Source organism: Onychomys torridus, chromosome 4 (genome assembly GCF_903995425.1).
Source record: "Onychomys torridus chromosome 4, mOncTor1.1, whole genome shotgun sequence".
In the NCBI taxonomy this organism is placed as follows: Eukaryota; Metazoa; Chordata; class Mammalia; order Rodentia; family Cricetidae; genus Onychomys; species Onychomys torridus.
In genome coordinates, this window is record NC_050446.1 from 11,656,331 (window position 1) to 11,683,121 (window position 26,791).

The following is a 26,791-nucleotide window of genomic DNA, read 5'->3' on the forward strand; positions in this document are numbered from 1 at the left end:
TAAATTACAGGGAAGGAGGGTGAGTCTGAATCTTTAAGTTGAAGTTTGTCCCAGTGGCTCGAGTTTAATACATTTTCTATGCTCCACACCCTCCTCTTCCCACCCACCTTTTCCTTGGAAGGCAGATTTCCTGGTACCTGGTCTCTGTGGAACTTGTGGTGGTGTTTGCCCATCACACAAGCAGACTGCCTCAGGAGGGCATGAGGCAGCAGCTGGGGATAGTGTCATCTTGTGGGAGCAGCTGTGTGTTCGTGGGGGAGCATTTCAGAGTATAAGGGACTGAATCCTCAATGGTGATCATATTGCATGTCTCCAGGACCCTTCAGCCACCCTGACCCAGACACTGTAGCTTGTAGTGGTGGTGGTGGTGGTGGGGGGAGGGTGTTAAGCATTGGCTACCTGATGTGGCTGTCTCCTTGGCTCCAGGTACAGTCTATTAAGGGACCATTGTATGCAGTGAATCAGCCATGCATTTGTTAGGTTGCTGCCTGGTTGCTGTCTGTCTGTCTGTCTAGCCAGGGCCAGGCCTTCAATATGAAATTGAATAGGGTCCCAGGCCTGCCTCCTGAGACCCCATGCTTCAGACAGGAGGTACAGTTGCACAAAGGCAATTTTTGGAGAGGGCAGATGGGTCACAAGAACAGGCAGTCTGTCTCTGTGTCTCTGGCTGAGGGGTCCTGGAACTCCATGTAGCACCTGCTAGAGCCTTTACAGTCCTACAGCACATAGACTAGCCCCGACAAGAGCCACCCTCTAACTCACCTGAGGGCAGCCCTGATTGTCTGCTGGGACCGTTCACTGCTGGAGCAGTGGGCTGAGCCCCAGCACTGTCATTTCCTGCTCAGGTGCTCTTGGCAGGTTGCTTGCTTTGATGTACCTCAGTTTCCTTTGTGACACATGACGTCGGTACCTGCTCGTTGGGACTGTTGGGAGGACAGCAGCACTGGAGGGTGTGAGTGAACCCCAGGGTGCTCACTGGCACCATGAGCACCTGGGGGCTCTCACCTAATCTGCCTCACTGGCTGAGAACATCTCTCTCCCTGGCTTCTAAGTGGCTGTGGCAGCGCTGTGTGGAGGAAAACAAACATGAGTTATATGCCTGACTGCTGATATTCTGGTAGCCACATCAAAAGCGGAAGAAGAAGCAGGTGAAGTTAATCTGAAGAATGTATTTTATTTGAACTGATTGACCCAGAATGTTTCCAGAGCGATGTTTTCCGCAGAACAGCTGCCAACAAGAAACTGCGTTTTCAGTCAGTCCCCTGGCTGGGCATATAGTCTGTGATTGGTCCAGATCCATTTGTTACATGACAACTGTGCATGGCCCTGGGCCACTGAGCTGGGCAGTAGGGGCTGTGGTTTCAAATGTCCTTCTGGGAGCTTGAGCAGAACCCCATACATGAGGAACACTGGAAAAGGCTCTTAGCTCCCTCTTCAGATTGTTAAGTAATGTGTGATCAAGCAGTCGGAGCAGCTGCTTGAGACAACAAACACAAAACACTGCCACTTAAAAATGTCATTATTAAGCAAAATAAGCCCAAAAGGAAAGGCCGGCTTTTCAATGGCTCTAAAAATTGGCACCTGCATTTGCATGATGGCGTGCCTCTGGGAGGTCTGATCCCACCTCTCCAGCCTGCCCCCCAGTCTACATCTGCAGGACTGGTGGCCACTTTGTACATCTGCTGGCACAAGAACAGTGTGTACATGTGAGGTGCAGCAGTTAGGGCCCTGGGGTTACAGAGGTCTAGCTTTGCCCCATGGTCTTCCTCTTGCCCTTTAGGGCTCTCTGTGCCCAGGTGACATGGCTGGAGCGTCCCCCGGGCCCAGGAAAGCAAGAGTGTGCATCACCCGCATTAGGCTGTCTAGCTGCCCTGGCAGTGCTCTCTGTGATACTGCCTCAAGTTTCTTGGTCCCTCCAAGGGCCTCAAATTCTCTGTCTCCACTCTGAAACCTGCACAGATGTCCCTTTGAGGTCGCAGACTCTACAGTCTGTCATGGCAGAGCCTGCTTTGTGCTGGCTCTGACTTCATTGTCCTCTGAGGTGAATTAGTTTTCAGCTTTAAACAAATGGCCAAGCCAGGGACTGTAACTTCTCTGTAAGTGTATAGCTGTATATTTTATTGCGTTATAAAAACAGCTTTGCAGTAATTCTTAAGATATGTAAATGGAGGAGGTTTGGATTCCTTTCATGCTCTGGGAGGAGTTGAAGTACAGAGGTGGTGGCAGGGGTGGCAGTGGCCTGGGAGGGTGACTGTTTTTCTCCCATTGACCCCAGAACACTCCAGGCCTGGCCCCTCTGTAGTGCTTTCTAACAGCACTGGGATTATAGACGTGCTTGCTACCATGTCCAGCCTTTATGGCTTCTGGAGATTTGAACTCAGATTCTTACACTTTGGCAGCAAGTGCTTTCTCACAACCTCTGTTCCTGTCTCTCTCTTTTGGTGGCTGTCTTAGTTAGGGTTTCTATTGCTGTGAAGAGACATCATAACCATGGCAACTCTTTTAAAGGAAAACATTTCATGGGGTGGCTTACGGTTTAAGAGGTTTAGTCCATTATCATCATGGCTGAGACATGGCGGCATGCAGGCAGATGTGGTACAGGGAGAAGGAGCTGAGAGTTCCACATCTTGATCTTTCGGCAAGAGAAAGTGAACTGTGACATTGGGCGTAACTTGAATATAGGAGACCTCAAAGCCCACCCCTACAGTGACACACTTCCTCCAACAAAGCCACACCTCCTAATAGTGCCACCTCCTCTGAGCTTATGGGGGCCAATTACATTCAAACCACCACAGTGACCCAGTGAGCATCATTAACATTGTTGCTTACAGGAACATGGTCACCTTACCAGTGACTACTGAAACCAAAGCAAATGTGTCCCCACCATAACAGCTGTCTATTGGAATGCCCTCTGAGGACTCTGCAGGATCTGTTGAATTGCACGCCAGGTCAGCCACTGCTGAGTTTTGGTCAGGGGTCTGGAGAGAGTGTGGGCCTCATTTATATCTTACTTGGGAACTTAGGGCCCACAGTTCTGTCTCTGGCGACCTGGGAGTATAGCCCTGCCCTCCTGTCTCACCAACTGCCAATCCCCTCGCCTGTGAAGAGGGCTGCAGGTTAGGCTGGGGACTTAGAAACAGTTCCTATCTCATTCTGGCCTGTGCTGGTGTGAGCCCTCCAGTGTGAGCCTCTCAGTATAGTGGGAGTGCAGTGGGCCTCAGCTGTCACGACTTCAGGAGGTTTCCTGATCCCAGCACTGCAGGATCTCTGTGCTAGAGATCGCAAGGGGCCTCCTGATGTGGGGGCAGGCCCCCATTCCCCTTCTGCTCTGACTAACTATTCAGTTATATATAACAGAAGACAAGGCACAGGATCTCACAGGACCAAGCCAGCCAGGGTCTTTCTCTCCTGTCTGAGGCATCCAGAAAAAGGAGTTTTAAAACCATGTGTGGGGTATGCTGCCATTTTCCTACAGGCAGCTGAGAGCTTTGTCCTGCCTTACAGGGCCTTCCAAATCCAACGATGCGTTTTAGAAACCCTGAGATATGAAGACTTGGCCTTCCTGAAGTCACTCACGTCTCTTATACTTAGCACAGATGTGGCATACAGAACCACATAAGGGAGAACGCTGAAAAATGAATAAGCAGGCCACGCAGGGTTCCTCTGTGGAAATTCAATCATGCACTCGGCATCTTTGGTATTGCCAAACTCCTGTTCATTCTGCAAAACCCAGCCTAGACACCACTTCTGAGAAGCCATCCACAGCCCTGCCGTACCAAAAGGATGCCTTCCCCTGATGTCTGTCTGTCCAGAGCACTGGGTGACCTTGACCCTGAGTTTTCATTGTTTTACTACATCACTGTCATGATAGGGGAGTGCTCCCTACAGGTCCTCTGTGAGGAGTATAGCAGGCAGATCACTTGACTTGAGCCTAACACAGAGTGTTAGAAGGAATAGCTAGGACCAGTGAGATGGCTCAGCAGGGAAAGGTGCTTGCAGCCAAGTCTGACAGCCTGAGTTCAAGTCCCAGGACTTACCAGGTAGAAAGAGAGAACCGATTCCTTCAAGTTATCATCTAGTCTTCACACATGTACCCTGGGCGCTCATCCCCATCAAAAGAGGGGTGGGGACAGGCGACAAGGGGGTGATGGATGCTCAGACTATTGCAGTCCTTGTGTGAAGGGTCCTGTGTGTTCCCCACATTGCCCTGCAGGCTTCCCTGCCATTTCAGCCTTGACAGCACAGTGGGGGCTCCGTCCTCCATTTTGCAGTTGAAAATTAGAGCTTCAGGAGGGGAAGTGCCTTGCTGGAGGCCACAGTCTTGTGACAAGGAGGAACTGAAACCCTGGGCCATCTGCCTGGGGCCTAGGGTGTCCCTATGGGACCAGTCCTTGTGACCCAGTGCCGCCTGCTTGCTTATTTATTTATTTGTCCATGTTTCTAGGCTCTTCTGCTGCTTAGAAAGAATTCTCAGAAAAGAGGTAGTGGCGTTCTCTCTCTGTCTCTCTGTCTCTGTCTCTGTCTCTCTCTCTCTGTGTGTTGGAGGGTGTGTGTGTGTGTGTGTGTGTGTGTGTGTGTGTGTGTGTGTGTGTCTATGTGTATGTGTGGGGTGTGTGTGTGTCTGTGTGTGTGTGTTGGAGGGTGGGGGGTTGGGCAGAGCCCCAATAGGCTTGTAGCCAGGTAGGTCTGGCTAGGTAGTTCCTGGCTCCTACCTATAGGTAAAGTGACTCTTCCAACAGAGAGTGATTAAAGGTGTCTGGGGTCCTTGTCTGTCCATATGTCCCCACAAAGAGACCGTCCAGTCCATAGCAGCCACTTCTGCCGCCTGTGCCCTGAGATGAACCGTAGTCTGGTGTGGGCTGAGGTCGGAGAAAAACAAAACAGCAAAGGACCCCCTCCCCCCATGTCCCCTTTGGTTTCCTAGTAACAAGTTCATGGTGGCTTGTCACAGGCTTGCCTGCCAGCCTCATGCCTGGGGCTGAGCTCACAGTGTGTGCCAAGCCTGTCAGCACGATGTTTATGTCCCCTGTAAACACCCAGTGCCTGAGGCAGAGGGCAGTTGCTCATTTTCCCTCCTTTAGCAGGGTGAGGGAGCTGGGCCTCTCAGCAGCTGCCTTGTTGAAAACCAGGGTACCGGCCGGGATCAGCCCCCATGTGGGCTAGTGAGGCTGTGGGCTGCAGGGGCTCAGGCTGGAGGTGGGAGGGGGCCTCCTCTGGAAGAGTTCAGACCATTGTAAGAGGAGTCATTGTTGGGAGGTGGCATCTGTCGGGTGCAGCTGGCTCCAGAAGCTGCAGGAGGGAGTGGGTGAGGCAGGAGGAGACAGGGGCAGGTAAGGGGCAACTGTGCCTTCACGCCATGTGGCCCAGCTGTGTCTAATTGTCATAGTCCTGCCACTGTGTGGGCCGGTCCCTCCCCACACATATGTTCTTGTGCTTTCTCAGGGCAGCTGGACCAGGAAGGGCAATTCCTGCAACCCTGGGAGGCCAGCACAGCCCCAAGTTCCTGGGCTTCTATGGTCTAGCTTTTGTGTTCATTGTTGTTTAATCTGGTGTCCTTAGGCATTTGCTTAGCATGTGAAAGGCCATGGGTTCTATCCCTGGAGTCTCTGTATATGAATGCCTAATGAGCACATGTGGATATCAACCTTGGTGGCTGGCCATTCCTTGGGTGCCATCCTTTTTTTTTTGAAAGAGGTTCTTGAAATGAGTTCTCCCATTAGGTCAAGTTGGCTAGTCAGCAAGTCCCAGACATCTACCTTGCTCCACCTCCTCAGACCTGGAATCACAAGCACATGCCACTATTATGCCTCCTCCCCTGCCCTTTAAGTGGTTACTGAGGATCGAACTCAGGTCCTCATGCTTGTGTGGCAAGCACTTGGCTGACTGAGCCATTCCTGAAGCTTGTGCTCTGTCAGTAAAAATATTTTTTTTGAAAAAGATTTTCATTTATGTGTATGTATGTCTCTGTCTCTGCTGCCTGCAAGTGTGTGCCAGTGCCATATGTTTGAGTGCCCAAGGAGGCCAGAAGAGGCTCCAGATCCTCTGATTAAAGTTACAGGTGGTTATAAACCATTGGATGTGGGTGTAGGGAACTTTTGAGTCTTCTGGAAGAGCAGCAAGTGCTTTTAACCATTGAGTGAGCTATCTCTCCTGCCTCTCCTCCCCTCCCCTCCCCTCCCCTCTCCTCTCCTTCCTTCCTTTCTTCCTTTCTAAGATTTAATTTTAAAAGAGTTGTGGCTTATTATTATTATTATTATTATTATTGTTATTAAATGTCCTTTTAATCGAATATGTACATATAAGTGCAGGTGCCAGAGGAGGCCAGAGATTTTGAATCCCCTGAAGCTGAAGTTGACAGGCATTTATGAGCTGTCACATATGAGTAGTAGGAACTAAATTTGGGTCTTCTGCAAAAGCAGTAAATGCTCTTATTCACTAAGTCTTCTCTCTCTCTCTCTCTCTCTCTCTCTCTAAAGATTTATTTATTTGTTATGTATACAGTGTTCTGATTGCATGTATCCCTGCAGGCCAGAAGAAGGAGCCAGATCTCATTACAGATGGTTGTGAGCCACCATATGGGTGCTGGGAATTGAACTCAGGACCTCTGGAAGAACAGCCAGTGTTCTTAGCCTCTGAGCCATCTCTCCAGCCCCCTAAGTCTTCTCTTTAGCATCTAAGTCTTATTTTATTAACAATACTGTAATTGCATTTTATTTATTTTGTGTTAATGGATTGGGTTCATGTGTAGAGGTCAGAGGTCAGCTTTCAGGAATCAAGTCTCTCCTTCCATCATGTGGGTTCTGGGGATTGAACTCAGGTCATCAAGCTTGGTGGCAGGCACACATTGAGTCATCTCGCTGGCCCCATGTTCTGTGCATGAGCACAGCCCCTGTGCTGAAGTCATGTTCCTGACTGAACCTCTCCTCCACCCTCTGGATGGTGTACCATGGCTGCCATGCATTGAACATTTACTCTATGCAAGGCCTGTGCTAGGGAAACCGAGCTAGGAAATGGTGTAGCTCTTTACTACCTCCCAGACCAGGGACGACACACAAGAGTCCGGTTCCAGGGAGGAGTCCATCCCACTCACTTGTCCTGGAGCCCATGTGCACTCACCAGCACTGGCTGTCCAGCTGCAGTGTGATGGGGACCCAGCTTTTCCAGGAAGCATGGCCCTGGGTGAATCGGGCTCTAGTTCTACCCTTCTGTGTTCCTGGAGCCTCCTGACAGGACCAGGCAGGGACTTGAACTTTCTAAGGTCTGTGGTAAGGTGGACTAAAATTGGCCCAGTGTAAGGCCCTACAGCCTGGCCTTGGTCCTTGAGGAGGATTGTATGGGAGACAGTTTGAGGCAGGCTCTGGGGCCTCAGCTGGGTTCTCATTGAGCTCATGAGAAAATGGGAGTGAGGGTCCTGTACATCCTGCTCCTAATCCAGCTGCCGCACAGGGCACTCCAGGTCACCCAGGTAGCCTCATTTTGCAGCCTGCTCTCAGCTCGGTGCCTCTCCCTACTCATTTTATCAGCAAGGTCCTCACATATGAGACATTTGCTAATCTGTCATCCCGGATGCAAGGACCCGGGAGGTGTAGGTGAGACCTTTGTATAAGAAGCAAGGAAGTTCTGGGACATCCCTGCCACTGTGGCCAGGAGGAAAGCCTGTATAAGCCAGGGTTCTCTAAGGAACAGAACGGATAGAATGAAGGGAGTTGAACAGACTGGTTTACAGGTTGTGGTCCATCTGGGGAGTCTGACGATGTCGGGCTCATAATGGAACGTCCAATAGTTGTGCGGTCCCTGGTGTTTGACCCCTGCACAGCTGTGGTCTGGCACAGGAGTCCTGGAGGGTTCCTGTTCAGCTGTTGCTTTTCAGTTTCCACTGGAGTCCTGGAGGAGCTGGACTTAGTGCTGGTTGCAGCAACAGGAGAGATGAACTTGCCAGGGAGAGTGAGGGCAAGCAGGTCAAAACCAAAACGATTTCTTCCTTCCATGCCCTTTTATGTGGGCAGCCACCCGAGAGCATGGCCCAGGTTCCAAGTAGCTCTTCCCTCCTCAAATCCGCAAACAGATTTAAAGAACACCCTGACAGGAGTATCTAGCAACAGAGATTTTAGTTGAAAGTTGACAATCAAAATTAGCCATCCTATTGCCTGAGCTTGTCACCTCACCCACCAACACCGAAGTAACTCCCTTCTCATCTAAGCATTGTCCCCGCCATGCCTCCACCTTGAAGTCATCTCTGTCCCAAGGATCAACAGAGATTTGGGTGCAGAACTGATCTTAGGATAAATATGGGCCAACCTCAAAGTATCTGATTGATACTTGTTTGCCTTGGCCTCTGAGTTTATCTTTTGGCTATTTATCATATTTGATTTTACTTTTATAATTTTCTTTTCTTTTTTTTTTTTTTTTTTTGGTTTTTTGAGACAGGATTTCTCTGTGTAACAGTATAATTTTATTTTCATTTAAAAATAAAAAGCTTGCCTCTTGGCTATTCTCTTAATTTTTCCTCTCCAGTACTTTGGAGCATGCATGTGTGAAACGTCAGTTCTCCAGTTTTATAATTGCTAATAACATGCATGGAGCTGTTCGTTGACCTGAATTAATTAAATAATGGGCAGAGGCTGCATTGCATAAATGCAGATGGTATCAGTATGGGGAGTCTGCTCAGGGGCATCCTCCTTGCTGTGAGAGGAGGGTCGGCCCAGGATACAGACAGGGATCAGATGGGCTGTTTCTGGGCAGGAAGCTTTGCAGAGTAGAGAGGAGGTGTAGAGTCTACAACTTTGAGGCTCTGATGCCCTAGGTTAAGGCACCAGAACAGCTCTCCCCTCCCCTCTGCTTCTGGCTGACCATGATTGACCTCAAGGTGGTAAGGAGAGATGGTGGGAAGTGGTGTGTGAAATACAGTCCTGCCAGGATGGATGGTTCTGGTTGCCATTGATTTGGGGGGAAGGCAAGAGCAGAACACAGCAGTGCACATGTGTTGAGTACTACCCTCGGGGTGTTCTCAGTATCTCAGTACCGTGTGATGTTGGGGTACCTGCTGGGGTGTTCCCATTATCTCAGTACCATGTGATGTTGGGGGGACCTGCTGGGGTGTTTCCAGTATCTCAGTACCATGGGATGCTGGTGTATCTGCTGGGAGTGTTCCCAGTGTCTCAGTACCATGGGATGCTGGTGTATCTGCTGGGAGTGTTCCCAGTGTCTCAGTACCATGGGATGTTGGAGTATCTATCTGCTGGGGTGTTCCCAGTGTCTCAGTACCATGGGATGTTGGGGCATCTCCTGGGAGTGTTCCCATTATCTCAATACCATGTGATGTTGGGGGTACCTGCTGGGGTGTTTCCAGTATATCAGTACCATGTGATAGTAGGGTATCTGCTAGGGGTGTTCCCAGTGTCTCAGTACTATGTGATGCTGGGGTATCTGCTGGGGGTGTTCCCAGTGTCTTAGTCCTATGTGACACAACTTCCCAGTGCTGTGGCCTTGTTTGTTCTATGACCAGATGGGGCAAAGCTTGGTCCCCTCTCGCTACTGAGAATTCCCTCAGAGGCTTTTCTCTAGGTGCTCACTTTGGGAGGATGGAGGCTCCAGACACTATATAATGGTACCCCTGAGCTTCCATTTATGCTGATGCAGATGTGGGCTGCTTGATATCTAAGGAAGTCTGGCTCTCAGCAGTGATAGAATGTAGGGTCAGACTGATGTTCCTGAAGCCAGCAACGACAAAGCTTGGGGGGAAAATACGTTAAAATGCACTCAGAGGCACTGAACAGCTGCCAAAAGCTGGGAGAAAGTGGAGGAAGTATCCATCTTGAGTGGATGAGGTTCTAGAAGGCTGCTTCCCAGGTGTGTTTGTCAGCTTCTCAGTACTATAACAGAATGCCTAACAACCAACTGAAAGAGAAGACAGGCTTACAGCAGCTGAAGGTTTCTGTACATGGTCTCCAGGCTCAGCTGCTTTAGTCTGTGGTAGCACCGACATCATGACAGTTTCTGTACATGGTCTCCAGGCTCAGCTGCGTTAGTCATGATGGAACTCAGGGCATAGGGGTGAAACTCATGACAGTTGAGAAAAGAGAGGGAGAAGGTGTGGAGTCTTAATAGTTCATTCAAGGTCCCACCCACAGTGACTTAGCATCTTCCCCACCTCATGAACATTCCACTACCTGCCAGGAGTGCCACAGGCTTGGAACTAAACACCTGTGCTTCTGAAAGGCAGTCAGGATCCAGACTGTCAGAAGGACAGACAGAACACTGGACTGAGAACTCCCTGAAGGTTGAGGAGGGTGATGGTTAGTATTAATTCTCAGCTTGACACAGTCTACAGTCATCTGAGAGTCTCAATGAGAGATTGTCTAGATCAGGTGGGCCCCTGGGCACATGTGTGAGGGATTATGTTGCTTGTGTTCATTGAGACGTGAAAACCCAGCCCACTGTGGATGGCTCCATTCCCTGCGCTCTCAAAGAGTGGAGAAAGTGTGTGGAGAAAGTGTGCTGAGCGCTAACATACATGTGCTCATACATCGTTCTCTGCTCTTGACTGTGGATGTGACTGTCTACTTCAAGGCCCTCTGCCTGACTTCCCTGCAACAAGGACTGTCACCTGGACCTGCAGCCAAATAAACTCCTTCTCCCTTAAGTTGTTTTGGTCCGGGTTTTTTGGCAGCAACAGAAACAAGACAAAGACAGAAACTGAGAAGTAGGGCTGTTGGCTGTGGTGTACCTGACCACGTGGTCTTCAGGTCTTTAGGACTGTTCTGTGGGTGAAGCATGAAAGAGTTTGGAAGGGAGGCAATGGTCTCAGCAGAAGCCCAGAACCTACCTTCATCCTATCTGTACAGTAAGGGACCCAAGTGTTCCACCAAAATGTGGTGGCAGCTGGAACCCGAATCCAGCGGCTCTGTCATCTCTGCCCTCTGCGGGATGTCCTCTTATCTGAGTCCAGCTAGGTTCATTCTAAACATGATGTCAGAAGTTGCAGGACCCAGAGTCTCCATGCATATCAGTCATAATGTCCGGTATTCACTTAACAAAATTAGGAGCCATGGCCTGCGGTGGAGTTTCAGAGGACAGCTTAGTTCTCTCCTTCCACCATGTGGAGCCCAAGAATCAAACTCGGGTTGTTAGGCACCCTTACCCAACAAGTCATTTTGTGTTGTAGAAGAAGAAAGCTGGAGGACTTTATAACACCATCACAAAACTTGGTATAAATCGAGGTGAAACATTAGTGTTTGCATATGGGCAGGTGAGTGCCCATGTAGGACAGAACCAGGAGTTCTAGAAGGGACCTGGAGTTATGTAGTGAGGTGGAGTTTTGTCCAGGATGTTTAAGAAGCCAACTAGAAAGAAGAAAGTCTGAGGCAGATAACTCTGGAACACTTGGGCATTCCTGTGGGGATGTTATACACAGAACCAATTCAGATGGATCAGACAGACACCTGAACAGAAGCGCTGTAGCTGTACAGGTCTTAGAAAATGTTGGGTAATAAGTCCTCTGTGGCTTAGAGGAAAGCGAAAGTTTCTTAGGTAAGATAATGGGGGGGGGGGGCCCTGATAAAATAGACTTTGTTCAAGAGCACTTGCTGCTCTTGTAGAGGACCTGAGTTGTGTGAGTTTTTACGTGTATGAGTGTTTTGTCTGCACGTATGTATGTGTATCACATATATGCAGAGCCCGTGGAGGCCAGAAGAAGGCCCAGAGAGAGTTATAGGTGGTTGTGAGCTGCCATGTAGATACTGGGACTGAACCAGGTCCTCTGCAAAAGCAATCCATACTTTTAACCACTGAGCCATCTCTCCAGCCTCATATTTATTTTATTTTTAAGTGTTAGGTGGTGGTATGTACATGTGTGAGAACAGATTTTCAAAGAGTTCAGAAGAAAGCATTGGACCTAGAGTTACAGGCAGTTGTGAGCCACTTGACGCAGTTGCTGGTTCTCTGCAAGAGCAGTATGTGCTATTAATCTCTGAGCCCATTTCTTTAGCTCCCCTTCTTGTATTCTGAGGCAGGGTTTCTCACTGGCCTGGAGTCCATCAAAGAGGCTCGGCTGGCTGGCCAGGAGGCCCTAATGATCCACTTCTCTCTACTTCCCTAGTGTTGGCATTACAAGAGCATGCCACCATACTTGGTTGTACTTTTAAGGGTCCCAGTGTCCATAGAAAAGGAGATCAGATCACAGATTACTACTCATTCAGCTTTGCAAAGGACTAGCTGCAAATCTTCCTGAACTCAGGAATGAGATGCAGAGGACAAGAAACCAGATGCCAAAGAGAAGAGCTGTCTATGCTGTCGACTTTGCAATGGGGAAGGTGGTCTGTTGAGGATCAGCCAGAAGGGAGGTTGAGGGTGGGGAAGTGGAGAGATCAGTCAGTCTGTGATAAGGTGGAATGAGTTGGGTCAGGTGTTGGACAATCCCTTTGTCAGAATGGGTCAGCCAAGGTATATTTCTGATATTATCAACCCCACCAAAGACACTGAAAATTCACCATCTGTCATTGCTTATGAGGCCAGTGGATGCAGGTGTGTGTAGCTGATATGGAGTCAGCTGGGGGTAAGGGAGCTGTGAGCTTGCCTAATCTTTGTTAGAACCCATAAGTTCATGGGAAACTTGATGGTGCCATTCAAGCTTCATCTGACTAGGAAATGCTAGGACCTTCTTGCAAACCCACTGCCTTGTTGGGGGACGATGGGGCTGACCCCTCCTACCCAAGTTTAGCATATGCACCTCCTCTTTTGTGCATCTACCTGTCCAAGGCTTCAGAGCTGGGTACCATGGAGTATGTGAGACATGAATGATGTTTCGCCATGATCAGGACAGGGCTCTAGAGATCACAGTAGAGCTATGATCCTTCCAGCCATCCCATCTTCAAGTGAGAGTTAGGAGCCAGGCCCTTAGCAGAGCTAAGAGTCATACTTCAAGAACTGGTTCCAGTCAGCCTGAGGTAGGGTCCATGCACAGGTCTTTTATTGGGAAGGAACCCAGCTGGGTCATCCTGGAATTCTCTTGGATATCCTCACAAGGTAGGATGAGAAAAAGTGAGGGCTCCAATGCTGGCTGGTTGCCAATCTGCAAGACCCTATTCAGGCTCAAATTTCACCCATTTGACCCCTTTGACTGGCTTGTGGAATATGTAACCATCAAAGCTCCCTGTCCATCACTTCCTTCCCCCAGCCCGTTGGAGCGAAGCTGGTGTCTGTCTCTAGAAAGGGAGGTGTCTCATCTGTCAGGAGCAGTCTGCTCCTGAAGCCTGGAGCATCTGTTTCCCTCAGTTCCACGTGGTCGGAATTGTAGACAGCAGCTTTGCCTCCAGCCTCGCTCTGCTGACTAATATCTGCCAGAAAGGACCCTGAAGCCCTCACCTAGCCTAGGAGTCTGGAGGGTAGAGAGTGGCAGGGCCAAAATTTGGCACAGAGCCCAGATAGGCAGGGGAAATCATTTGTGTTATCTCTGGTGACAATTTCCAAGAGACAGACAGACCTACCTAGGGTTGGACCCTCTCATGGGTCAGCAGGAAAGACCACAGGATGTTCTGAGGTGAACTTGACTGTTAGCCCTGCATGGCAGGAGGCTGTGTGCACCCCAGTGTCTGCACACCATTGATGATACCCCACTATTTGCAGGGAGAAGAGCCAAGAAGAATTGGGGCTGAAGCCAGTGTGTGTGTGTGTGTGTGTGTGTGTGTGTGTGTGTGTGTGTGTGTTTGTTCGTTCGTTCCTATTTGCATGCAAGCACAGATGTATAATTTAATGTGTAAAATGGCCACCTCTAAGGATTTTATGGGCCTAAAAAGAACAAATGGCTTTTTAAAATTTAGGTTGATGGATCGGTGAGCTGGCTCAGAGGGTAGTTGCCTATATGCAAGCCCTAGTGCTTTAATTAGATCTCTGGAGTCCAAATAAAGGTGTCAAGAGAGAATGGAGTCTACGCAGTGATCTGACTACACATACTGTAGCATATGCACCTCCGCACCATGTCCACATAGCATTTAGCAGGCTAGTGAGGCAGGAGGATTGTCATGAATTTGAGGCTAGCCTGGGCTCCATGGTGAGTTCTAAGCCAGCTTAGGTTACAGAGTTGAGCCTGTCTTGAAAGACACCAAACAACAGTCAGAACTTTGGTGTAGGTATAGGTGTTCAGAAGGCTCAGGGTGGGTGGGCACGTGGCTGTGTGACTGTTGGAATGTGACTCGTCCTCTGTCAGCCTTGTCCTCTGACTTGTGCTTGTACCCAAAGCACCACCCTTTCCAAACTTTTACCCAGTGGGATCTCATTGCTTTCAGCTCTGGGCTTGCTATCTGCACCTCTGAACCCCAGAGCACGATTACCTCCCCTGAGGCAGTGGGCACGGGACGGCGGACAGACTGCTTGAGGAGATCTGCACCATGGGTTGGGGAGGGTTCAGAGTGAAGGATGGGATTGCCAAAGCATGGGCAGATGTCTTATCATCAACTGCAAGGCATATGGAAAGGGAGTCTGGGGACTGCACTAGCTCCTTGTGTGCCTGGGAACCCCTAGACACACAGGCAGAGGTCTCAGAGCGCTCTTGTGGGAGGTAGTTTGAATGATAAATGCCCCCCATAGTCTTAGGCATACTTGGTTCCCAGTTGCTGGCAGTGTTTGGGGAGGTATGGCCCTGCTGGAGGGAGTATGTCACTGGAAGCAGGCTGTGGAAGTTTAAAGACATTTCATTAAAATCTCGAAGCCTTTAAACATGAAAGCTGTTTTTAGTGCACTCTCTGTTTCCTGCTGGGATTTAAGATGTAAACATTGCACCCACAGTCAGGAAGTAGAGAGAGAGAGAGAGAGAGAGAGAGAGAGAGAGAGAGAGAGAGAGATATGACTGCTGGTGCTCAACTTTTTTCTCCTTTTTATTCAGTGCAGGGTCCTATCCCATGGAATAATGCTTCCCACATTCAAGGTGGGTCTTCCCATCTCAGTCAATCCAATCTAGAGATTCTCTCAGACATGCCCAGGGTTTTGTCTCCTAGGCTTAGTTATTTTTCTGTTGCTATGAAGAGACACTATGGCCAATGGAACTTATAAAAGAAAGCATTTAATGGGGGATTGCTTACAGTTTCAGAGGGTGAGTCCATGACTCTCACAGCAGGGAACATGGCAGCAGGCAGGCCAGCCGGCCGGCATGGTGCTGGAGTAGTAGCTGAGAGTTTACATCTTATCCACAAGTTGGAGGCAAAGAGAGAGGAGAGAGAGAAAGACTGAAAGACTGGCTGTGTCCAAAGACTTCAAAGCCCACCTCCCGGTCACACACCTCCTCCAGCAAGGCCACACCCCCTAATCTTTCCCAAAACAGTTCTACCAACTGGGAACCAAGCATGCAAATGAGGTTGTTGGAGCCTTTCTCATTCCAAGCACAACAGTGACTGGGCACAGTGATGGACAGTTCATTAGTCAGTGACTGGGCACAGTGATGGACAGTCCATTAGTCAGTGACTGGGCACAGTGATGGACAGTCACTGTCCATTAGTTGTCATGGCAGCTTGGGGAAAGTCCAGGAGCTGTGAATCAAAAGTTGGTCTTTGCTTTTGTGGGTTCTGGCTTGAGAAGGTGCACTATGTATTCCATGTCTCTCCCCATTCCTCCCTTCTGCTTGGTGTCCACAATGTGTGAGAGACAGTCATGTGGGGGTCCTGTACCCTTGATTTTCATGATGGGGCCACAAGGATGGTGGAAACCTTGGGCTAGCTACTCAGAGCACTTGGAGATCCCAGGCACAGGCTGAGATGGGAACTCTGTTCCGAGGTAGGAGCTGGGCATTTCTGCTGACCAGCCTAAGAGGATCCCAGTAGAGGAAGGTGTCTGAAACCAGGGCCTCTGCCTGGTGTGTCTCCAGCATTTACTCCAGGGTTGGAGCGTCGCTGAGGAAGAAAGAACCATTGAAGACAAGCAGATCCCCATGACAGTCTCTGCCTAATCTGATTTAAACTCACAGAGGCAACTCCACTTTGTAGATGGGGACCCTCAGCCAAGGAGGGTGACCTTGCCAGGTGCCATGGAAATGCTTTACAGCTGCCCAGTCCAGGTGGCTGGACCTTTCTCCTTTGCTCACCCACCTCTCCCTGTGCAGTGAACATGACCTGGGTGAGGACATCTATGACTGTGTCCCGTGTGAAGATGAAGGGGATGACATCTATGAAGACATCATCAAGGTGGAGGTGCAGCAGCCCATGGTGAGCACCCCCCCCCCCCCACTGCTCTTGCTACAGGAAACTGAGCCTCCCATGGGGAGCTGCTTGAGTACAGATCTGCATCCTTCCCGATCCCCCTGGGCTCCCCTACAGTGTCCTTGCAGCCCTTTCAGGATACTCTGAGGTGCCCTAGATTCGACCTGTGACTGTTGAGCCCCCTCCAGCAGAGTGGCTACAGAATTTCCCCTGGAAGGTCCTTAATCCTTCCCATCCAGAGAGCCTTAAATAGTAACTCCGTGTTCAGTCTCACACAGTGGGACTGAGCACACACATCATTGTAACTCTTTGTGCAGAGAATGAGGAGACCGGTGCGGGCTCAGTCGGCCAGCTGCATGCCTTTTATGTTGAAGGGTATTTATTTCCACGCAGCCTTGGCTAATGATCTTGCGGACGATGTTTTGTGCCAGCTCCGGCTTATTGCCAACAGCTGCTGTGTGGAAGGTGGGGGGTCCCTCCTGGAGGGATGCAGAGAGGGGGCCCTGGAGGGGCCACAGCTCCCGTGAACCCCTGATTTCCCCAAAGGTGGGCACCGTGCCACTTGTCAGTTGTGGAGGCTTTTGACGCATTTGTGTTCCTGAAGAGGTGGGAAATTTATCAAAAGCCAATATTTCTGTCTCCCATCTGTGTGGGAGCCTCCAGCTGGTGTCAGAGGAACAAAAAGCTGAGAGAAGAATCCTGAAGAGCCCCGAGAGCCTTTCCCAGGCTGGTGGCATCCTGCTGTGCCCCCGGCTTGTGAGGAGAGATGGAAGGCTAGACTGGGGTATTGCAGCATCTCACGACACCCTTAAGAACATCATGCACATTTGTCCCTGAGAGTCTTATAATCATCCTCCTTTCCCCATCCTGTTCAGGACTTCTTTCTGCTCCAGAGCGGGTGGGAGAGGCTCTGCTCTCAGCCCGATTGGGGCTTCCCCAGACCTGGCCTGGACATGGCCTAGGAAACATCACCAGGCTGATTAAGGCCTCATCATTTCAAAGTCCCTGGCAAGATGGGTGCCCTGGGGGTAAATGTCAGCATCCAGGCACAGTAGCCGTATTTGAATGGTCCCCAAGCCCAGGCTGTCAGGCCCTCTCTTGAGAATTCTACAACTCTTACAGGAGCCTGTCACTGTCCCTGGTCCTGAAGAACCCCAGGGCAGGGACATGCTTGCCCATGTCCGGAAGGACAGCCAATGTTCTAATGCCCAGCACTGGTGCTGGATCTTTTCAGCTGTCTGGTCCATCCACTGAGGGAATATAGACTTATTGCTATGAGGGACCTCTGAAATAAACAATGGGTTCCCCCACCTTCTCATCCTGTTGGGGACTAACTGAACCAAACTGTCCAAGTGGGAGGCAATTGGAATGCACCTTCTATGAAGTAAGATAAAGGCAGGTGCTGCTTTCAGAGCCCAGGCATGGAGACTTTCTGGCATCCTTATGTTGTGTCCTGACTCTTCCTCAGCAGGCTCTGGGAAGGGCTGTGACGTGGCTTCTGGGGCTAACAGTGGGGTGGGCTGGCAGTGGTGCCCCTGACTTCCCAAGCATGGCTTGAGGACAGTGGACACTGCTGACTGGTTCAATCTTGTTTGCTCCTTCATGCATTCAGATCAGATACATGCAGGTAAGTTGCAGGTAAGACCAGGCCAGGTGGGCTCCCGTCAGCTCTGTCTTTCCCTCCTGTAGGGAAGGTAGCAGAGGCCATAGAGAAAGTTCAGGACCATGTTCTTGGTGACACACTGTCAGGCACACAGCGTTGTATAGGGTCTTGAATTGAGATCCACCCCATGGATCTCATCCCCACCCATCCCAGGCAGCCTCAGGAGCGATGGACCTTACCAAGCCCCCACTCCACATTGCACAGTGCTCGAGAGTACTGTGGCACAGCGTGGGGGGCCTCTTAGGATCAACAAGAGTATAACTGGGTATGTACCTGTTGAGTGCCACGTCTTCATAGTCTTTGGGGCAGGCCTGGCTGTCTGAGTCTGAGAGAATCCAAAGAAAGTAGCTATAAAGCCCACCACAGCCTGACTGGGGCCAAACCTCTGCTTCACTCCACCCCGTGCACGCCATCTTTCAGTCAAGGAGGCCCTGTCCCGAGGTATGTCCCCAGGTGACCCACTGATGAGCTGTTACCTTAGGCCTTCTGACTTCTCAGTGGCTTCTCGGGGAAGTCTGGCCTATGGGGCATTTAGTGTTAGGAAGCTGTTAGATCAGCTGAGGGTCTCCAAGGAGTTGTCCAATGCCAGCTGCTGGACAGGGCTGACCCACTCATATAAATACCATGAGCACACCTCACCTATATGTGGTATGTTCCTTTCCTAAGACTTTCACTCCAGTCTGGTGAGGACTGGAGGTTCCAGTCAGGAGTGATACCTAGAAGTCTAGAAGCTTCTGTGCCTTCCTTGGTGCTCTTATTAAGTTCTCTCCTAGCCACATGCCTCAGTTTCCTCAACCACAGATCATGGGAAGGGCCTGTGGCCTCACAGTACACTCAATAATCTTGTGGCCACACTGGGAAGGAAGGTGTCATCCTGTTGTGTGGGGCAGGTAGCCAGGGCCTCATGGGACAGATGGCTGGCAGCGGGTACCTGGGTGTCCAAGTAGAGGGATCTTGGCTTATATCTGGTGTCTCCTCTAGAAAATGGGCATGACTGAGGATGACAAGAGAAGCTGCTGCTTGTTGGAGATTCAGGAGACCGAGGCCAAATACTACCGCACCCTGGAGGACATCGAGAAGGTGAGTCTCGGCTTGGCTCGGAACCCCAGGGTGAAGGGGCTTGGCGCCTGTTCTCCTTTTCTCTCTGTTGCTGTGATAAAACACTAACCAGAGGGACTTAGGGAGAGAAGAGGGTATTTGCTTGTAACTTCGCCATTACAGTCACCACTGAGGGAAGTCAGTGCAAGAGCTCAAACAGGAACCATGGAGAAAAGCCGTTTGCTGGCCCACACAGGCTCATGCTTAGCTACTTTCTTACACAGCCCAGGACCACCTGGCCAGGGGCTGGTGCCACTCATCATGGGCTGGGTCCTCCTGCATCAGTTAATAATCAAGCCAGCCACCCACTCCCGCCCCCAGGCCAATCTGGGCAATCCCTCGGTTAAAACCCCCTTCTCAAATGACTCTAGACTGTCAAGTTGACACAGCGCACTGGGATTTCAGCCCCTCCACCATGTCATCATATTCCCACAAAAAAAGAGCCTCCCCTCATTCTGTGGAAAGCCCCTAGCCTCTCCCGCTTGTCTTCTCAGTGTTCCCATCTAAGCCAGCCATGACTGCAGCTCTGCTTTTGAACATGTGAGGCCAGGTTGTGAGCTAAGTTTTCTAAGCTTCTCCTTGCCCTGTGGGGCCCACTGGTGTCTTTGTCGGTGGCCAGGAATGTAGCACATTCCATGTGATGAGCCTTGTGACTAGATGCCACCCAAGCCCGAGTACTATCAATGACCTATACCCAACCACCTAGCCCCTATGACCACCCAGTAGGTCTGGCTTTCAAATTTTCCTGGTGCATCTGTGTCCTTGTGTAAAGAGCAACACCATTGTTAGGCTAAACTTCTCTTGGCTGTTCTCTAGTGTGGAGTTGGCCCCAGTGTAGCCAGAATGGTGAGTGAGATACACTGTCCCTTGGCCCAGGCTGGCCATATTATGGCCTCCACAGAGCTGTGCTGTGGGTTGTGGTCTCAGTTCCAGTCTGCCTTGCCCATTCTTCAGTCCCATAGTGCCTTCTTCATGTGCTAACCAGTGAGCACTGAGCACTGAGCACCTCCTTGTACCTGGCATCTTTGGCTTTGGTTGTGGCAAGCACCCTACATACTGAGTGGCAGCATAAACTTCTTCCTTCCAGAACTACGTGGGCCCCCTGCGGCTGGTGCTGAGCCCGGCGGACATGGCTGCCATCTTCATCAACCTGGAGGTAAGCTTTCTGGAATATTCCTGCCAGGTATGCAGCTATCCCACTCTGGAGACTCTGGCTTCAGGAGGGAGAAGATGAGGTATCTGGTGTGACCTGAGAGTTTTCCATGTGACTCTGTATGTTAGTTGTCAGCTGTGCACAGATTCACATGGCTCTGGAAGGGACTTGAGACCCACAGGACTATACTCAAGGTTTCCAGTTAGCATAGAGGGAAATGTGCACCAGATGACCCCATGTGAAGGTTAACCTGTGGAGGCAGCTGGCTGACAACTCCAGATGCTGCACATGAGTGGATGGCCTCCAGAGCATGCTGCCTTACCACCTTCTGTCCAGTCAGTGACTGAGGTGGGGTGGGAGAATCTTACTCTCCCACATAGGGCCGACCAGAGTGTCCCCTTTACTGCCTGGGCCTCAGCCAGGACAAGTGACTTGGGACAGAAAAGAAGCTGGGAAGGAAGAGGGGGTGGCTAGTGTGCTGAGCATTGTTCTGTATCTACTGTGAAACTCGAGGAAGCATGCTTCCCCAGGCCAAGGTGACACAGTAAGGGCATTACGTCTTGCAGAAACGGAGAGCTGAGTAGTTGTGAGCCTCTCCCTTCTTCTCAGCTGCAGGGAGACCTGCAAGGCTGTTAGCTGAGGACAGCCACTCTGCTTTCTCCATCCTCTTCTGGAATCAAGTCTGTTCTGAGGCAGCTACCATGTGTCCTTAGGGGCTGATTCAGGTCTGGGCAGCTCTCTCCACTGCATGATAGGAATATGCTCCAGTGTCGCTGTGTACCAGGCACTGAGACAGGGGTGTCCAACCTGTGGCTTGGTGGAGGGTGGAGCATTTGACCTAGGATGGCTTTGAATGTAGCCCTAATGCTAAATCTCAAGTTTACTTAAAACATCATGAGACTTCTTTTGCAGTTTTACATTTTGGTCATTAAATTGTGTGATTTCTGAGTGTCAACTCTCTTGATGGCACTGGACTGCAATGTCAAAAAAGTTAGCCATGCCTGCCAGAAGCTTCCAGCTGAGTGACACCAGCATTCACAGGCTTGGGTGAAAACCCAGCAGTACCTCATGGGTGTGTTTGGCCAGAGGGGCCTGAGTGTGCCTGGCCATGCACTGACCCTACTTTCCCTCTAGGACCTCATCAAGGTGCACCACAGCTTTCTGCGGGCCATTGATGTGTCCATGATGGCTGGTGGCAGCACCCTGGCCAAGGTCTTCCTGGAGTTCAAGGAAAGGTGAGTGACAGCTGGCTGGATCAGGGCCGCAGCTCTGTCTTCAGAGCTTGGGAGACCGTGTGGACCTCTCTACACCAGCCCAGGCAGGATGACAGAGGCAGGGAGGGCAGTTCACTGAGGTGTAGCCTCACACTGGGGACTGAGGCAGGTGGCCACTTATCTCCAGATCCTCGTTCCTCTTTGTGACCAGGGTCACTACCCACTGTTCCTCCTTCACAACCCTCTCTGCCTCTCTGGCTTGTTGGGATCATAGTGACTGATGTTTGTAGTGAGTCATGACAGTGAGTTACTTGACCTGTTCCACTCCATTCCTGACTCTCTATGGTGCTGTGGGCCAGAAATAGTAAATCACAGGCTGTTTGGGAAGAGGTGCCCCACTCTTTGGGTAAGATCAGAACTTGGTGTCCAGAAGTATAGCAGCTACATCCCTGTGCACATGTCCCAGTTTGCCATTCTCTTTAGCTCTCCAGCAGACATTGGAGGGAGGCTGAAGCTGATATGGAGCAGAGGTGGAGGCCCATGTCCTCAGCATCACAAGAGGGACCCATACCTTCCAAGGCCACAGCCACAAAGCTTTGAAGTGTCTCCTCTGTGACAGCAAGTCATTTATTGTCGTCCCCTCCTCCCCCAGTCTCCTTAGAGGACAGTGATCAGATAGAGGTATACCAAGGTAGGCTTGTATTTCAGGATGAACTGGAATCATCTGAGATGCATGAGGCTAAGTGTGTGCCTCTGTGACCTTATTTCCAAGTTGTGGGTGATTTTTTTTTCTCCTTATTTAATTATGTGCTGGTATGTGCATAAAAGTGCAGGTGCCACTGGAGGCCAGAAGAGGGCATCAGATTCCCCTGGAGCTGAAGTTATAAGTGGTTGTAAGCCACCAAACATGGGTGCCAGGAACCAAACACAGGTCCTTTGCAAAAGAGCTGGAAGTATTTTTAACCTGTGAGCCGTCTCTCCAGTACTAAGTATTGATGGTTAAGATGAAGGCATGCTAACTCTTACTTCCATAGCTAACTCCCTCCAGCACTCTCAGGATTGTTCAGTTTTGAGGAACAGTAAAACCGTGTCTCTAGTCTGTGCTTAGAAGCTCTGTGCATGGACAAAGGGTCAGGGGAGAGTCTGAAGGAAAGTTCCTGACTGCTCTACCTAAGGCTTCAAGTATCAGAGGTAGCAGGGTGTGGTGATTCCTGAACTGAGCATAGGCAACGGGGCAGGTGGAGCCCTTGAGGGAAAAGCGCGGGGTTATGCTACGTAGTATCTCTGGACTCCAAGGATGAGACTCACCCCCCCAACTCCCCACCCCACATGTGCTAAGCAAGCTTTCAACCTCTGAGCTACATCCGTCCCCAACCCCCTTTTAGGCCTGCCACTCTTATTGCATCTGCTAGGCTTGCAGGCATGCATCTGTTGGGGTAGGTAGGGCCAGAGACCCTTTGGGCGCCTATGGGTGGAATAAGCAGCCCTGCCAGGGCCATACTTGCCAAGCCAGCATGGCACTGGTACCAGGGCTCTTGCCTGCTGCTGTCTTCCTCTGCAGCTAGACTTGAGTCTGGGAAGGGGCTGAATGTCATCCAGTCCCAAAGCCTAGGTGTATTAGTCACTTTCCTATTGCAGTGATAAGATATCATGACCAAGGCAAACTTATAAAAGAAAGTGTTTAATTGGACTGATGGTTAGAGTTCACAAATGCCTTGGTCATTGTTCTTTTGCTGTGAAGAGACATCTTGACCAAGGCAACTCTTTTAAAACAAAGCAGGTAATTGGGGCTTACTTACAGTTTCAGAGGTTTAGTCCATTATCATCATGACAGGGAGCATGGTGGCATGCAGTCAGACATGGTGCTGGAGAGGTAGCTGAGAGTTCTACATCTGGATTCACAGGCAACAGGAACAGCCACTGGGCCTGGCTTGGGTTTTTGAAACCTCAAAGCCCACCCCCAATGACTCACTTCCTCCAACAAGGCCACACCTCCTAATCCTTCTCAAGTAGTGCCTCTCCCTGATGGCTAAGCATTCAAATATATGAGCCTGTGGGGGCCATTCTTAGTCCAAAGCGCTACAGTGGTGGAACAAAGGCTTGGTGGCAGGAACAGCTGTGAGCTCACATCTAAATCCTCTAGCAGAAAGCAGAGAGAACACTAGGGAACAAAGTCCTCCCTCCTTCCCCAGTGACACCTTCTCCAACAAAGGCCACACTTACCTAGTCCTTTCCAAATAGCTCCACCAACTGGGGACCAGGTATTCAAAGGTACCAGGTTATGGTTGGGAAGGGGGGGACACTCTCATTCAAAGCACACACTAGGGGCAGGAGACTTGCCTAGAACTGTCCATGTGGCAGAGCCTGGTCACCCCAGGAGCCACAGCACGTGTTTCTTCCTGAGTGACTCCTGCAAGAAGTCTAGCCAGCTGCCTCAGCCCTGGCCTGTTGCCTAAGAGGAATAAGAGTCCCAGTGGACAGTGACTATTGCAGGGTTGTTAGACCCAGACTGGGGAGGATCCAGAAGTCCTTGACACAGTACTCCCTGACACACGTTGGCATGGAGTGGATGGAGCTGGAACACCAAGGATAAGCCCAGCCTCCCAATAAGCCCCTTGTATGGCTCTGCCAGGCTGGCATCAGCGGCCAGCTCAGGTAATTCACTGGGGCTTCAGTAACCTTGGTGACTGCTTGAAGAATGAACCTGTAGCACTGTCATTGAGAGAGCGATGGTCTAGTGAGGGGTGGCTGCCATGGTGCTTGTCCTTGGTAACATTGTCACCTGGTACAGTCTCTTCCTACCATCTTCTGTGTGGTCAGGGCATAAGGAGGGAGTTGGGGGCTAGGGTTCTGATCTGTAGAGATGTCACCCATGGGGTAGCACATGGATCCAGGTGGGGACCAAGAAGAGAACAGTGTATGGCACCAAAAAGATAATCTGAATGGCCAGGAGAGATGGTGACAGCATGGGCCATGGGAAGGAGGGGAAGGGAAGGCAGAGGGCAAATGGGCTGGCCAGAGCTGCTGGAACCCTGTTGCTTCTGACTGGGCACAGGCCTTGCGTGTATGTCTTCTGGATCCAGCTGCTGACACCCATGCAGCAGCATTGGTGGTCACCTCCATTGTTCATCGCCCAAGGATAAGCTTGAGCAATGAGTGGCCCCCATGCTAGGCTTGGAGGCAAGCAGAGAGCCCCAGGAGGCAGGGGGCTTCTCTCTGTTTCAGGCATTCCTCTCCAGATAGAGGTAGACCCATGGGTCATGACTTGAAGTAGGCCTGTAGGAGGGGGCCTCCCCGTCTTTGCTAATGCTTTGGGAGCCCTTCTAACCTAGTAGAGAATGAGGAGAGAGTCGAAGGGGGCTGGGGGAGCAGAGTCATGTGAGGCAGTGACCCTGAGGCTCTCCAGCTGGCCTAAGAAGGAGTTAGGGCATTGCAGCTGCAAGTATCTTAGACATGCCTGGGAACATGTGTGTTCACATGCTTGTGCACCGTACAGGCTCATAGCAGCTGCAAGTGTCTTACTTGATTTGTCTCCATGTGTGTGGATGTTGTTGCCCCCTCCTCAGGCTCCTGATTTACGGAGAGTACTGCAGCCACATGGAGCATGCTCAGAGTACACTGAACCAGCTCCTCGCCAGCCGGGAGGATTTCAGGCAGAAAGTGGAGGTAACAGGGCATCCCAGTACCCTGCCCCGGCACAGCTTGCTGGTCTAGAGACACACCAGCTTCACTCAGCACCCATCTTTGGTTTTGTTGGGTAACTTCCAGAACACATGTCCCAAGCTAGAACACAGCCTGAGCCTGTGGAGGCCGGGACAAGTCCATCTCCAAGAGTGACACTTGATCTTAGTCTTTGCCAATCCCAGGTTCCTTGATGGGACCTAGGTGATTTGCTTGCTACATTGGGCCTCCTTCCCTTGCCTCAGTTTACCTTTGTCGGCTTGTTTCTCCCTTGAGTGCCTTCTTGGCTCTTCCTCACCCCCAGGTCCAGGAGTGTCCCCATCCTGTGAGGTCAGGAAAGCTCTGTCTTCAGAGCTCCAGCTTGAGTGCTGGTGGCATGTGGTGCTTGTTGCTCCTGTCAAGGCACCCCAGGGGGCGCTACTAACCTCACAACTTTGTGTGAGCCCCCTCCCCACCTGGCTTTCAGGGAGCAAATGACATCTTCCATGCTCTGCAAGGCCTGGCCCCAGCAGGCGCTGTTGGGCAAAGGGGTGCTTCAGATACCAGGGTCCCATTATGTCCCAGGATGTAAGGGGTGGTATGTCCTGCTCACATATTATGACACCCATCTCATGCATATTCTGGAAGTCTGAGAGTCCAGGGCCGAGGTCTCTTTCTCTCTTCATGGCTGCCAGTGGAGATGGGTCCTCCCAGGGAGGGTACCCCTCATCCACTCACTGCTCTCCCACACCAGGAGTGCACGCTCAAGGTCCAGGATGGCAAGTTCAAGCTGCAAGATCTGCTGGTGGTGCCCATGCAACGGGTGCTGAAGTACCACCTGCTGCTCAAGGTGAGGCCATCAAGCTGCTGGCTGAGCCCTGCGCCACATGGTGCTCTGGCAGCATGGGCTTTGGCCCACAGGCAGGGTGGAACGAAGGCTGACGAATGACTCTGTGCTCAGTATACACCATGAAAGGGTATCATGGCAACCGGAAGGTAAATGATGACTAAAACTGGTAAGAAGGTCAGGCGGGTGGGAAGAGATGGAAGAGCATCCTCAGACCAGGAACAGGAGAGCTGCTGTGGTTGATTGCCTGAGTCTCAGTTTCCTGACAGAGGTGTCCACTATGTAAGGGCTCCCCGTGTCTGTTGGAGTTGGGCAGATGGACCTGCACCTGCTAGTGGGTAGTTTTTTCCTGGGGGTCTTGCTGTGTGCACAAAGGTGCACTGGGCAGGGGCAGGGGCAGGGTCAAGGGCTAACCTTAGCTCTCCTCTCACTCCCACAGGAACTCCTGAGCCATTCTGCAGACCGGCCAGAGAGACAACAGCTGAAGGAAGCGCTGGAAGCCATGCAGGTAGGTAAAAAAGACGAGGCAGAGCCAGGGAGTACCCAGACAGGTGTGTCTGTGTTCCTGGATCCCAACCGAGCTCCAAGGCAATGGGAGCATTTGCCCAGGGTGACACAGGCAGGGCACTGGGGGTGCAGTTAGACTCACAGGATAGTGGAGGAAGCTGCGGGCCAGGTGCTTTTTCCATGTGTCCAAAGTCCCCGACTTCACTTACCAGCAGTTGCTCCTGTCGCCCAACTCCTGTGTCCCCAAGTGTCCAGTGGGGCCAGCAGTGGTTTTCGGGGCCAGCTCTATCCTGGAGTACCTCCTTTCCTCTAGGCCTTCTGCTGCTGAAGGTTTGTCCCATGCCCTGTCCCTCTGTCACTTGCTTGAAGGTTCCTTTTCACATACTGGCTTCAGGGACCCCTATTCCTCCATTGTCTGCCTTATGATGACATCCCACTGCCCTCTGAAGCTCAGCACACTGTCCT

The 26,791-nt window shown here is 51.0% G+C and overlaps 1 protein-coding gene across 6 annotated transcripts in view; it reads left to right on the plus strand.

Moving 5' to 3' along the window:
* The window catches only part of Vav2 (vav guanine nucleotide exchange factor 2), a 169,211-nt gene that overhangs the window by 110,672 nt on the left and 31,748 nt on the right, over positions 1-26,791 (plus strand). For 3 of the 6 annotated variants that reach the window (XM_036185210.1, XM_036185215.1, XM_036185212.1), the window contains exons 5-12: positions 16,088-16,190; positions 17,797-17,811; positions 18,829-18,927; positions 20,033-20,101; positions 21,233-21,333; positions 24,879-24,978; positions 25,727-25,822; positions 26,259-26,327. In XM_036185210.1, coding sequence (XP_036041103.1) covers positions 16,088-16,190; positions 17,797-17,811; positions 18,829-18,927; positions 20,033-20,101; positions 21,233-21,333; positions 24,879-24,978; positions 25,727-25,822; positions 26,259-26,327 — 652 coding nt within the window. The remainder of the gene's footprint in view (positions 1-16,087; positions 16,191-17,796; positions 17,812-18,828; positions 18,928-20,032; positions 20,102-21,232; positions 21,334-24,878; positions 24,979-25,726; positions 25,823-26,258; positions 26,328-26,791) is intronic. The other 3 variants (XM_036185211.1, XM_036185213.1, XM_036185216.1) reach the window with 1 other exon arrangement.